This window comes from Staurois parvus, unplaced genomic scaffold (assembly GCF_062004578.1).
Source record: "Staurois parvus isolate SC_StPar_1 unplaced genomic scaffold, SC_StPar_1.0 ptg000005l, whole genome shotgun sequence".
Taxonomy (NCBI): domain Eukaryota; kingdom Metazoa; phylum Chordata; class Amphibia; order Anura; family Ranidae; genus Staurois; species Staurois parvus.
In genome coordinates this window covers 7870513-7885080 of record NW_028317801.1, presented here as the reverse complement: position 1 = coordinate 7885080, position 14568 = coordinate 7870513, and the positions used below count along the sequence as shown (strand labels likewise).

Sequence of the window (14568 nt, the reverse complement as noted above, 5' to 3'; positions counted from 1 at the left end):
ATCCAAAACAAAAAAAAAATAGCTTTTGTTATACATACACTTTAATATAAATGGTATGCTAGGTAAAAAAAATAAAACAGGCCTGGAACTATCATCCTCATTTTCAGTAGTTATCTTGCATCACATGGTATTAATAGTTTACATAAGGTTCTTAGATACAGCACGTTTATGTAATTGCTTTCAGATGATATTCTAGTCATACAAATGACTTCAAGAACAGTACACTGACTTATGCAGGCCATAGATGGGTCGAAATAAAATCGGCCGATTTTCGGATCGTTAGTGGGCGATTTGGTCGGCCGTTTTCCGGTATTTTGGCCGTTTTTGTTTTTCGGTAAAGTTGGAAAAAAATCGGCCGATTTTGCCGATCGGCCGATTTTCGCGGCAATTAGTGGGCAAATCGGCCGATTTTTTTACCGATAAAAAATCTGCGCATGAGCAGTGACCTGCAAGAGGAAGACAGGAAGAGGATGAAGAAGAGGATGAAGAAGAGGAAGAAGAGGACGAGGACGATGATGAAGAAGAGGATGAGGATGATGAAGAAGAGGAGGATGAGGAGGAAGAGGATGAGGAGGAAGAAGAAGAGGATGAGGATGAAGAAGAAGAGGATGAGGATGAAGAAGATGAAGAAGAGGATGAGGATGAAGAAGAAGATGAGGATGATGAAGAAGAAGAGGATGAAGAAGAAGAAGAAGAAGTAGGATGAAAATAAGAAGAATTCCAGTCCAGCAAAAAGTATCTCTGCAGAGAGCTCCGCTATTTCTGACAGTTCTTTGACATTTACAGCGGTTGAAACATTGTATCTATTTGTTTCCGAATAAAAACATCTGTATCCTAAATGGAAACAAATAGATACAATGTTTCAACCGCTGTAAATGTGAAGCAACTGTCAGAGAACTGTCAGAAATAGCGGAGCTCTCTGCAGGGACACTTTTTGCCAGCTGTAGAAGGGATGAAAATCGGGCGATTTTTTTCACCATTGATGGTAACGTCGGCCGCTTGAACGACCGAATTTTCGTTTTTTAAAAGAAAAATCTGCCGTTTTTTCTCCCCATCTATGGCCTGCATTAGGGCTCGTTCACACCATGTTGCAGAGACTCGGTTTATTAGCTAGTTCAGCCTCAACTGATGGCCTATAAAAATTTGTCCTGTTACCAAGGTGTCACCCAGGAAACATCACATGATGGGTAAAAGGAAAGAGCTTTATCAAGACCTTCACAACCTTACTGTTACAAAACATACTGGTGGCATTGGTTACAGAAGGATTTCTAAACTTTTGAATGTTCTAGTGAGCACTGTTAGTGCTATAATCCATAGATGGAAAGAATATAATTTCACCATAAACTGGCCTCGACCAGGTGCTCCTTGCAAGCTTTCTTACAGAGGAGTGAAAGGAATTATCAGAAGAGTAGTCCAAGAGCCAAGGGCCACTTGTGGAGAGTTTCAGAAAGACCTGAAATTAGCAGGTATAATTGTTTCAAAGAAAACAATAAGTAATGCACTCAACCGCCATGGTCTGTATGCAAGCTCAGCACGCAAGAGTCCATTGCTGAAGAAAAAGCATGTCGACGCTCGTTTAAAGCTTGCTACACAACATTTAGAAAAGCCTGTGAAATACTGGGAGAATATAGTCTGGTCAGATGAGACCAAAATTGAGACCTTTGGATGCCATAATATACACCATGTTTGGAGGTCAGATGGTGCTGCACATCACCCCAAAAACACCATACCAACAGTGATGTTTGAAGGTGGGAACATCATGGTGTGGGGCTGTTTCTCAGCATACAGTACTGGCAAACTTCATATTGTTGAAAGAAGGATGAATGGAAAAATGTACCAAGACATTCTTGATAAAAAATCTGCTGCCATCTACCAGGATGATGAAGATGAAACGAGGTTGGAAATTTCAGCAAGACAATGATCCCAAACACAAAGAAAAAGAAGCTCTCAATTGGTTTCAAAGAAAAGAGCTGCAAGAATGGCCCAGCCAATCGCCTGACTTTAATCCAAATAGACTGTGAATTTTGCAAGTGCAGTTGCACTTATTTTCCCTAGAGTTTAGTGAATGTGGAAAAGCTCTGTTTCCCTCCTTTATCCAGTCATGTGCAAGCAAAAATGTTTTTCTTTTTCCTTGCACCTGATTGGGTGTTCTTTACAAAGTAAAACTTTGCCACATTACATTTACTAAGGAAAATGAGTGCAACTGCACTTGAAAAGTGCTTAGTTTATTTGCCTTTAGTGAATCGATTCCAATATTAATGCCAACACCTCAGCATTACACAACATGATGTAATTGATCTTTTCAGCTCACTAACTATTACTGTGGAGAATGTTATGACCGCTGAAACCTCCTGAATGCCTCATTCACTTGATTGGGTCACATGCTGCAGTGGCACTGCTCACTAAAACTTGACAGGGGATACAATTTTTTGCTACATCACAGCATCATGGCCATGGCATGTGTACAACCCCATCAGGCTGCCTTTGCAGCTTAAGGTGTGTTGTGGTTTGGGAACCACGGCTCAATTGCCTGTTTTTTACAGCCCTCCCCCCAAGCTGTGAGTGTAAATGAGCCCTAAGTAAGGTAAAGGTGGAAGGTGAGAAGGTCACAGAGGATTAGCACCTTGTCATAAATAAAGCCTTGTCAAGCATTCTCAACTCTTGATAAGCATTGATGAAACCATTAGTACTGGCCACTGATCTGATATCATAGCTTCAAACTGTTCCTCGTTAAAAAGGACGGTCTTTTCCATCAAATACCGCTTCCTCTTTTTGATCTATATAGGACAATGTAACAAAAAAGTTCCAGTTATTAAACTAAGGGCTTGTTCACACCAACCCAGCCACAAAAACGTGTGCTGGTGTCGGTTGTGGAGGGGCAGTGCGATGCATGGCACTGTTTCCTTTTTTTTTTTTTTTTCCCTTGTGTTTTTTTTTGGCTGTTTTTTTTCCCAACTTTATTTAAGTGTCACAAAATAACACTTCATTGAACTCTCTTCAGTGCAGTATGTTGTGACACTGTTCTACATAAAAATGCAGACATGCTGCCTTTTTCATGCATCGCACACCTCCGCACATGTATGGCATAAACAGGGCACACAGAAAACAATTGTTTTTTGTGTGCCCTTGCATTGAGCATGCATTGATCTATGCAGATCAAAGCAGCTCAATGGACATGGTGTGATTGAGCCCTTAACATTTTAATCCAACCTCTAAATCATTATCATTATTATTATTCAGGATTTGTATAGTGCCAACAATTTGTGCAGTGCTTTAAAAACATAAAAAACATAAAGAAAAGGTATTTGTGGGTGTATCCAATCTTTTTGCTTGTTAATTTTTCATGGTTTGCCTAATGTGGTGTGTCCTTTCCCTACATATTTTTATGTTAATTGTGGACAGTGGCGTCAAGGGGTTAAAGAGTCTGCACGCGATCAGTGTTCTGATATTATATGTGCACACTGTTGAAAAATGTGGATGTTCTACAACGTAACTGGAAACCTAGCCTGCTTTCTGTGATCCAGTAACCCTTGACACAGAGTCCTGTGCTCCAACGTGTATGATATACCTTTCACTCCTTTTTCTCTAGAAAAGCATTAACCGTCACTTCACTCTGCTGTGTTTAGGGTATAGTGGTGATCCCCACTGACAACAGCGGTATAGACAGTCAAGCATAGGGGTGAAGTGCAAAACCCCTTTGTTTATAAATGTGGCACCCCAGGCTCCCCCAGCCGGATGGGCCCTGGAATAGCTACAATCAGAGGAGTTACGCTGCTTTACAAACAATGTGCAGAATGTCTTTATCAAATAATGAGGGCAATTCAGTAAAGCATTTGCTACACTTTTCTGGTGTAAAAAAAAAACTTATTGTAATATGCAACAAATTAGTGCTTATGTGTGCCACGTTTACATTTTAGCGCTATGGCTGCGACAAATTCATTAAGAAATACCGCCATATCAGTGATAAGAAAAACGGAGGTAAATAAGACCTTTTACAGGTTGGAGTAAATTGTGTTGCATGTGTAAGTATTGTGTTGCAGACAAAATTTTCTCCAAGGCAATTCTGAAACAGATTCATCTACACCTTACCAATAGTTGTGTGAATATTCATATGCATAAATATCGCATGTGGTAACAAAATGTCCAATTTCTACGGCAAAATCACAAAATGTGATGGTAAATACCGCAAAAAAAAACATGCGGTAAGCTGTTAAGTCCAATTCAGACATAACAGAAAGTAAAAAAAAATAGATGTAATATTTATCACCAGGGTTTTACTAGCGGTATCACATGAGGTATTTTATCAGATGCAGCGAGAATGTTCCCCCCCAACCCCTTGGGGTCTGATATGGATATTAAGGGGAACTCCACGCCAGCATTTTTTAAAAAACAGTGTGGGGTCCCCCCCAGACTCATGCCAGACCCTTAGGATTGTGAGGGTACCTGTGCGAGATTTTATTATTTATTATTATTTTTTATTTTTTGGTGTGGGGTTTTTCTTAAAATCCAAAGGGCCTGGTATGGATGGGGGGGGGGGGGGGGAGCCCCACACTGTTTTTTCATCATTTGTAATTGCTGGCATGTTTTGCTTTCATTCAGCTGTCAGTGAGACTCCTGCTGACAGTTATCCGTTGTGAAGAACACTGCGGCTGGCTTCCTTCACAACCAGCTACTGTGCGATAAATTACCACATTAAAATATGCAGTAATTACCACAATACAGGTATTTTACCGCAAGAGTTATTTATCGTAAAATTCTTAGTGAATTGCACATTTGCAAAAAAAGGACTGTATGCTTATTTTACTGCATTTTTTCAGGCCTTATTTTTAAATTGACCCCAATGACACTCTTTGGAGTCGTTCACACCTGGTGTGATGGAGCTACTCTGGAAGCAGTTTCCAGCATAGCCTAGACATAGACAAGGCAAAATTGATTCACATGCTGTCCATTGCTGTGGTGTGCGCTTGAAGAAAAAGTACAGCATGCAGCACTTTTTTTCAGTGCATCTGTTTGTGGTGCAAACCATCATACAATGCTGCTGCAGTGACCAGAACAGTATTGAAAAGGCACTGAGTAAGCAATGTGATGCATCAGGATCAATGCATCGGCACTGTGTCTTGCAGCGCACTCCCACAGCCATGCATTCAGAACAATTTGCTGGTGTAAACAAGCCTTTTATGAATTCCAGGGAATGTCTTTTTATTAATTTTTTTTTTCTTTTCCAGCAGCTTCATTTGCAAAGCAGTTAAATATATAATCCCACAATCAGTTGTTCTACACACTTGTATGCAAAACATAAGGTCACCGTTATTGCTTTCTCCTAGGTTACCAGGATAGTATATGCTGTATACCTCCTGCCTGTGTGGCTGAGCTCCATCGCCGCTCTGTGTACAAGAATGGTGTGCTAGGAGGAGACCTGGGCTGGTGTAACTTGCCAGGCTGAAGTGTAGAAATAGTATGACTCACATGAAGGAAACTGGCTGCGCGGCCTGTCTGGGTGTGGCACTTGGTTTTTTACATTACTCTTCATGATTCATGGTGTTGTCAGCGAGCGGTGTTACTGAATGCTACATCAGGCCTAAGCTTACATACAGCGTGACAAGCAGTATGCAGGCCGATGGATGGAAATTGTATGCAAATACGCTGGCCTGGGCTATAGGAGTGCTTGCGTTGCAACAGATTCTGTTTATTTTTAAAGTGGCCCTATGCATACCTATAGAACTGATGTGAGCAACACCTACAATGATTAGGCCATGCAGTGGTTAACCTGAATCTCAAGGCAAACAGCTGAATACAATTGCAGTGCATATACGGTTTGGCTTTAGCTGCCAAAGGATTTGTAATTCTGGTCAGCAGGTCTTGTGATTTACCCACACAAAGCAACACAACGCAGATCCATCTTCAGAGGGCACCGCTTGTGTAAACGAGCTCTAAAAAAGGTTTGTATTTAGATACATCTGAAACTGTAATTAAAGACAAAACCTTTTACTTTTCATTTTGGATTAAGTAAGTAAAACCCCTGACAATTTTATTTTTGCCATCTTTGTCCCATTGGGGAGATTTGCCTTCATGGCCTGTCCCATAGCCAAAACAGGAAGTCAGAGGAAATCCCTCCAAAGTGAGGGAATCCCAGGGTCACCAGAACTAGCATCCCCTTTGGAAGGGTTCCCTCTATTCTCCAAAGTCATCCCAAAATTTGTGATTTTCTTTTATTTTCATTGTCCATGATAATAGTAAACAGGACAAATAGAGAGGGTGAATCTCCCTAACAGGGGCACAGGCAGCAATAAAAACTGACAGGTGTTCTAAGGCCTCTCCACTCTATCCAAAACTTCAAAAAAAAAAAAAATTTGCCTTTAGTTATATTTTAAGGTAGTGAGGGATTTACCCCCTACTATTAATATTAACTGAGGTTTTCATTTTGTCCCCTTCAAATATACTGTCGATTAAAGGACAAGTCACTGTTTAACAAAAAATGATAAATGTAAATTTTTTTCATGTAAAAAAAAAAAATTTGCATTTATTTATTTGGAGTCTTTAAAACATTGCACCCGCGATCATCTGTTCATCATCTGCGTACTCATACGAGCGAACTGTTTGCCACTGACAGGAAGTCTTCGTGAACTAAAGCAACGCTGTAGTATTTCATTGAGAACTACAAGCCGACATTCGCAAAGGATGCAACTACAATCCGACAGTTGCAAAGGATGCTGGTACTTGTAGTTCATTCACTGAACTGTGATTGAATGACACTGCCATGTGGGCGGAGCCCTCACACGGCTACTCAAAAAGTGACCCCTAGTGCCGGAAACTTCTCCACTGCTGTCACAAGGAGAGGGGGGATCAGGTAGCGGCTGCAGCGGTGGGGACATGTTACATGTTCCATTCTAAAAATGGGTAGAACATGTCCTATGATGTCCTCCCACTCTAACCACGCATGCACGCCAAACAGTGGTGCGCGGTGTCCCTGGGACACAGCAGATCACCGATCAACAGAAAGAGCCAAAGACGCCGGCTCTGTCATGTGATCAGCTGTGTTCAATCACAGCTGATCGCATGTAAATAAGGAAATGCCGGTTATCGGCATTTCTCTCTTCACTAGCTGTCACGCTGACAGCTCATGAGGAGAGCCAGTAGTCGGCATTCCTCAGAGGGGACATCTACACTGATCATCAGGGCCTATCAGTGCCATATATGAGTGCTGCCTTTCAGTGCCCAACAGTGCAGCCTATCAGTGCTGATCACTGCAGCCTCATTAGCGCACATCAGTGAAGGAGAAAAATGACTTATTTACAAAATTTTATAACAGAAACTAAGAAAACTTTTTTTATTTTTTTTTACATTTTCAGTTGTTTTTGTTCAGAAAAAATAAAAAACCCAGTGGTGATTAAATACCACCAAAAGAAAGCTCTGTCTCAAAAAAATTATAAAAACTTCATAGGGGTACAGTGTTGCATGAGCGCGCAATTGTCATTCAAAGTGCGAAGGAGCTGGAAAAAATTTTAAATAAGAAAAAAAAATTCTAAAAAAGAAACTCCCAAACCGTAATAATCCTGGTATAGCTTTATCATTTTTCTGCTTTGATGAGCTGTGAGCAATACAACCAGTTTTTTAGTAGGAACATGGAAATGTACAGCAGATCAAGTCACACTGTTCCTGGGCAAAACCCATCTTCCATGGAATATATTAAATAATTTAAAAGGTAGCTGTGATAAAAAAGCAGTGTGACAAGGTAGGGAATGCCTGGATCAATACCAAAGTTAAAAACTGGCTAAAATTATCTTTGGCTAAAACACACACACGCAGAAGAGGTAAATAAAATATTAAGACATTTTTCTCCAGTCCGATCTCCTATGTCCCTGAACAGGCGGATTATTAAAGGATAAATTCACCTTTTGCTAGAAAATCATGAATGCACATTTTTTTGCAGGTAAGAAAATGTGCATTTATTATTTCTGTTACAGGAGCCTGTAAACCATTGCACCAGCGATCAGCAGATTGCTGGTGCCATGCAAATCTCCTGTAGGCCTGTCATTGTGTCTGCTTTCCTGTACAGGATGTACAGGTAAACCGATATAATGATAGGAAGCAGCAATGAACTGCCAGGCGCCAGCCGCTAAGGCTGTCAGGACTTGTAGTTTCTCATTCACAGAGGACTGAATGAGTGATGCGGCCGGCAGGCCAGTTGGGACGCATTTTTAAAAAATGTTCACAGCTAGCGGGTGGAGAAGATCCCCTGCTAGCTGTCAAAGCAGTGGGGGGAGCAGGAGCTGTTTTTTTCATAACCTGTTACTTGTTTCATCTTGAATGTCTGTGTAACATGTTCTCAAAGGTTAACTTATCCTTTTTAAAGCTTAGGTTTAGCCTGAATTGCAAACCTAAAAATCAGCACAAGAGATATAATTTAGTATGATGAATCCCTTGTCCTTGGTTTAGAAATTTTTTAGTCTTTTTTTACCCCCAAAGTCTTTCAGTGTGACGGGGGTTAATACAAGTGAGGGGCTGTCAGGAGCTTGACTATGCCCACCCTTTCCTTCCAGATCCACCCTTTCTTAGAAGCCATACTACAACTTCAATGAATGACACAGCATCCCTGAATGGAAGGGGCAGTGCTATCAATCAGCTGCCCATCCCCCATTCAGATATGCTATGGCATTCATAGATGCTGTAGTACAGCACCTATGAATGGCAGAGCAGGCATAGTTGAGCTGTCCTGACAAGCGCTCCATTTCACTAACCCTGTAGCACCGGAAGATTGCAGGGGCAGAGGTATGAAACACAAAATTTTCTGCTAAATAAAAAAGAATCAGCACAAGGAACACATCATACTACATGTAAGTTAAGTCCCTTGCGCTTTTTTTTTTTTTTTTTTTCGTTATTTGGGGTAAACTTTGGCTTTAAATAAGGCCTGTGGCCCTACCACAAAAAATATATAAAACAAATGTTCATGACAGACAAAAAAGCTCTACTTCTGGATTAAAGAAGTAGTATGGGCAAAGCTAATTTGGCTATACTTCTCCTATGGATCACAGACCCATTTTCAGCCAACAACAGGCTAAAGCTCTCTGTTTGCTGAATTCACAGAGCTGGTCCTGACTCTGAAAAGATCCCGACAATATGCCCAGAAACCTGACCGGCAGCAGGCTTGGTTTCTCAGGTACGCCGCTGGGAGACTGAGCCAGCTTCCTCCTAGCCTTGCACTCCAGTGAGTGCTGGAAGGGCAGAGCAGAGAATGGTAATTGACAGTCACCGCACTCTGCTCAGAGTGGAGGGGATTGACCTTTGATCACTTAGTTCTCAGTGCAGACCCTACAGGGCACAGATGCAGCATCAGATCAATACTGCATTCAGCTAGGTGAGTAAAAAAACTCCAGGGATTTATAAACTCCATACTTCTTTTAAAGTTATATGTAGCACTCGCACATTACAATAATTACAATTTTACCTGAACAGAAACCACAAAAGGTAGTTATAAATTTGTTCAAATTATTACAAGAAAATCCATCCTTCGACTTTTTGCTTTTTCTTGCCACTTCCATTGAAATAGATTGTAGAAATTTGTTCATTAACTATTAGAAAATCGAAAACAGTTTTTGAACAGAATACTAACAATGCATGGCTAACCTTGGTATACAGATTTCATTAAACAGTTGTCAGTAGATATCTCAATACAGCTGATAAGCGAACAGAATAATCTTTTAAACAAGCTCGCACTCACCTCTCTAGCTGCTTGTACTGTGAAGTAATTCATCTGCAAAAAATCCCAAAAGAAGACAACAAATACTGAGGTTGGGTTTCAGTAAGCTTCAGTAAGTAAAAATTATCCTTTACAGTGGAGTAAGTGAGTGAGTGTAAGACTTTGCGTTGCTATAAGGCAGCCTATTGATTTGAGTGGGCTTTCCAATACAACACAACAGACCAAAGATCAGGCAAGCAGTATTTTTGGCAGTGCCATATGTTGTGCTGCAATAGATGTAAACTTGGAAGGTGCATTGGGGTGCCATTCAGAATGAACTAAATAGAATGAATAGCACTACATCACATCAGTGCACCATACCACCATGATTTTGAGGGACTGTCCCTCATATGGAACAAAGTCCCTCTGTTTTGCTTCCCTCCTCATTTGTCCCTCGTTTTAGTCTGATGTATATACCTGTATTAAAAATGCGCTATTTATCAAAAAGTGTTTACAGTGTTAAACACTTCATCCTATTTCTATATTGTTGCATTTGTACATTTAAAAAATGCAATAATTTTTTGCATATTAATTTTCCTTGTAAGGGACGTGTCCTATTAATACATTTTGCTTTTAGGTGTCCCTCATTCCCACCTCCGAAAGTTGGAAGGTATGACTACCACACTGCAGTGGTATGAACGGGTTCTAACATGTAACTACACCTTTTTAGCTTGCTGTGTTCCTAGCTTCCCTGCCTCCTCAGTCCAGTGAGATATCTAGGAGACCACAGAGCTGCTTGTTGAATTCTTCTGAGCTGGGTCTGCACATGTGCAGTATACTCTATTCAATCTTATGGAGTGCAACCTTTTAATAGGATTGAATGATAAATGTGCAGCTCAACTTTCTGGACCTCTTCTGTAATGCCTAGTACACATGATGCAAAAATCGGACAAATTATGTCCAGTTTTTTTTTTTTTTTTTGCTATTTACATGCTAGTCTCCTTGAAAACGAATAGGTTACTAAAGTTAAGAAAATTCTTGTAAGACAGAATACAACTTCAGACGTGATGTAATATTGTGCATTTCATTTCTGAGCATGCACAGTGTTGGTCAGTCGATTTTTTTTTTTTTTTTTTTTTTTTTTTTTTTTTTTTAAATTGTACCAATATTCTGTGAATTAAATGAAAATCTTTTGTTATGTTACAAGAAAAATTTCCATGCTTGTCCCTTCAGATATTTCTACATACGAACTATTGTGACCAACTCTTGAAAGCTGTGTACAAACGATCAGATTATCGGACAATCACGTTTGAATGTGTTTTTTTTAATCTTATTGTGTGTACTAGGCTTAAGCAACACACATTCCCCTCTCTATCTTTTATCAGTTATGTTGTTCTTTGTTTCTTCCTGCCATCAGTTTCACTCTTTTCTTATTTCTTTACACCTTTCATTTTATGAACATGATTTTTCTTTTTGTTTGTAGATTACAGGTAGTTTTACTTTGTAGGCCTTAGCTTTGAGGTAACAAGTTTATTGCATACTATAAAGCAGACCTTTGTGGCGGATTCATTTTAAGAGGATTACAGAACAAACTGCAAATTATAAATGTTTATTATTATCCTTAGACTAATTTGTCATGTAATCTCATTAAAGCTGATCACACTAATAAAGTGGCATCTGCTCTACAAGTGTCCCAGCCTGCCATATATATACTTCAGTGGTTCCACTTGGTCCATGTAGTAGAAGAATCCTATCACCATGTCACCAACACATGGTTTCTGTCACTGCATAGGTTCACCATCCTGTATGAACATTAGATGAAGATGAGTTCACATATTCTAGATAGAGGTGCGACACTTCTGAAAGGTAGTAGGCACATCATTGATCTTTTTTTGGCTGGGAAAGCAGAATTATTTCTGCGTTAAGTTTTTTCTTTAACCCCTTGGCGCCGACACCTCCTGGCCCTTTAAGGGTCTCAGAAACCGGTAGGCGGGGCGGGGTCTAGGGTCATGTGACCGCTGTGACACGCAGTCAGTGGTCACATGATTGGGAAAGGTCCCGATCGAAAGAGGAAATCGGGGCCTTTCCGTGAGTACCGGACACGCGTGCTGGGAGCGCGCAGTGCGCACGCTGTCAGCAGATATGTTTTTTTTAATTGCACGCAAATGTGTGGCCGCTCGGTGTCAAGGCCCAGATGCCGGGAATCCGAACGTTTGCGTGAGGCCGGCACCAAGAGGTTAAAGTGGTTGTAAACCTCAGACATGAAATCTGAACAAAGCATATCCCTTTATAGTGTGTACTTGTCTCAATTAAGAGTGCTAAGTGTAATTTCTTTCCTCTCTTTCTGTCCTCTGCTATCATCGTGTCACTTTTGACACTTTCCTGACACCAAAAGAAAAATGGTGACGGGGAAGAACCTCCAGCAGACTGACAGCTTCAGCTCTGTTTCTGTGTCCTGTGTGGAGAGTGGTGTGTCTTTTGCCTCTAGTTAGCTCTCAGAACTCTCACTGAGCTCTACAGAGTGTAACTTCAGCAAGCCCACCGTTTTCTGAACTCTCAGAAAAGCTTTATAAATGCAGCACTTTGAACAGCTGTAGAAAAGAGATGACTGCTGATAAACAGGTACAACTTGTGTGGGAGGATTTGTTTTATCTCTGTGTGTCACCTGAGGCCAGTCACTTTACTGGGTATATGTAAGGGAAAGCGAAAGTGGAAAAACCAGCAAAACATCTAAATACAAAGTTGAGATAAACATATGTGAACTGTTTTTCCTGCCAAACAATTTTTAATGCTGCTCTGCCTTTAATTCAGGTCAGTGACCTCATTTTTTAACCTGTTAATAGATAACTTGTTACAGGGGGACCATAATAATGTTGCAGGGGGGCGATGACAAAGTGACATGATCTGTGTACAGCACAACTCGAGCCACTTTATAATTATTTCCCCAGCAGCATACTTCTACTGTTCCTTCCTTTATCACAGTGGTATTGGTGGCCACAAAAGACCAAGTGGCGGAGAGCTTTGAAGAGGTGAGTATAAAGTGGTTGGGTGGTGGGCTTTACATAGACACTGTCACTTTATACTGAATAGCCAAGGTGACAATGTCTCTTTAGAAGGAAGCTGTTGCTTTATCAGTTTTTGTACAGTGGAAAGTAAATCACATTACTATGTATCTATATTATTAGTGTATGTGTTTGTTTTGACACACCTGTAACTTTTCTTGTCTTTTACAGGTCCATTTCCCAGATATTGAAAGGGCAGAATGGCTAAACAAGGTACGGTGTCTCTAGTTTCACTAGCACTCACAAGTTAAGCACTGTACACAAGACACTGAGACATCATAACTGCAGCACATGAATAGATAGCTTTTGAGACCTGAAAACCAGTTTAGTCACATCAAACAACAATGCAATAACTAAAATATGTGTTTACTAGAAATACTTTTCTCTTGAAAGTCTTATCTCTGGTTTCTTGCAGCATATGGTGATGCAAATATTTATATGTGTAGTTTGCACAGGAATAAGATCATCCAGATAAATAACATATTCCCATTATTATTATTATACATAATTTATATAGCGCCAACAGTTTGCTCAGCACTTTACAATATAACGGGAGACAATACAGCAACAATACAGATCAATACAAGAGGGTTAGGAGGACCCTGCTCTTTGGAGATTACAATCTAGGAGATGCAGTACATTCAGACTTCCCTGTCTCTGATTTATTGGCAGAATCATTAACTCATAATCTTCATAAGGCTCCTTTCACATGAACATGTTGGTGTGGTATATCCAGGCAGTTGTGGGGCGTTTTTACTACGCCTCGACCACCTGTCAAAACCTGGCAATGGCTGCAGGACAGCCATATCTACATTGTTGGTGCTGTGAAGTTGTTCTTCGCAGATTTGAAAAAAAAAAAAAAGTAGGACATGGAAGTGAATGAGGATGCAATGCAGCCACAACCAGTGGTCACGATTGCGGTGCACTGAAGTGCTGGTCAGTTCCTGCTGACATATTGATCCACTTTGGATTTGAGACTCAACAGCTAAGTGAAAGGGGCCAAGGTCAAATACCTTTAATACTTCTCCAAGGTGCATGTATTCCATTTCTGATGTACCTTAAAAGTTATATGGTCCTCAATAGGGTGGCTTTAGTTCTCCTCAACCTTGGGCTTGAGACAGATATCCAGAATTCACTTTCAAGTATAATCCCGAAATACTGACCGTTAGGTTTGCTTTTTCGCTCCGAAGATTAGAACAACTCACAATGCACTGCTTAAAGTGGAAGCAAACCCACTTTGGCAACTTTTACCTATAGGTAAGCCTTTAATAATGCTGACCTGTAGGTACTGTATATATCTCCTAAACGTGCAGCGTTAGGAGATACTTATTGTAGAAGCGCTGGTGATATCACCGGCTCATGCACACTGCGCTCTCAATGGATGGCGTGCCGTGCTGCAGCCAAAACTCCCTTCATGCATGCGCTGTGACATCTTTTGAAGACAGGGTAAAGATGGAAGCCTTGGGAAGCTCATTTATTCTGGGAAACTGTGAGTGAATGATGCGGCTGTGAAGGCAGAGCCCTGTACGACTGCGCTCTTTAAAAAGGTGACAGCAGGTGTGGGGAGAAGAACCCCGTCCGCTGTCATGGGGGTAAAGGTGTCAGGAGCTACAACATGTTCAATGTTCTTCCCCCAAATACGGGTGGAATATGTAACATTCCAAAAGTGAACTTTTGCCTCTGGTTAACGGAGTCACAACAGAAATTAGTTTTGAAGAATTAGATAACCCAGCCTCTTCAGTAAAAGAGGGCAGGCTAAAAGCAGCCAAATTGTCAGAGTATGTAGAAGCTTTTATGGAGAGCCGACAATTTTGTGTAGGGAGAGATACT

At 40.7% G+C, this 14568-nt stretch overlaps 1 protein-coding gene across 4 annotated transcripts in view; it reads left to right on the top strand.

Annotated features, from left to right (window-relative positions):
* Positions 1–14568, top strand: part of ESYT2 (extended synaptotagmin 2) — a 168833-nt gene that overhangs the window by 69219 nt on the left and 85046 nt on the right. For all 4 annotated transcript variants that reach the window (XM_089651707.1, XM_089694252.1, XM_089651793.1 and 1 more), the window contains exon 2: positions 12910–12951. In XM_089651707.1, the coding sequence (XP_089507833.1) occupies positions 12910–12951 (42 nt within the window). The remainder of the gene's footprint in view (positions 1–12909; positions 12952–14568) is intronic.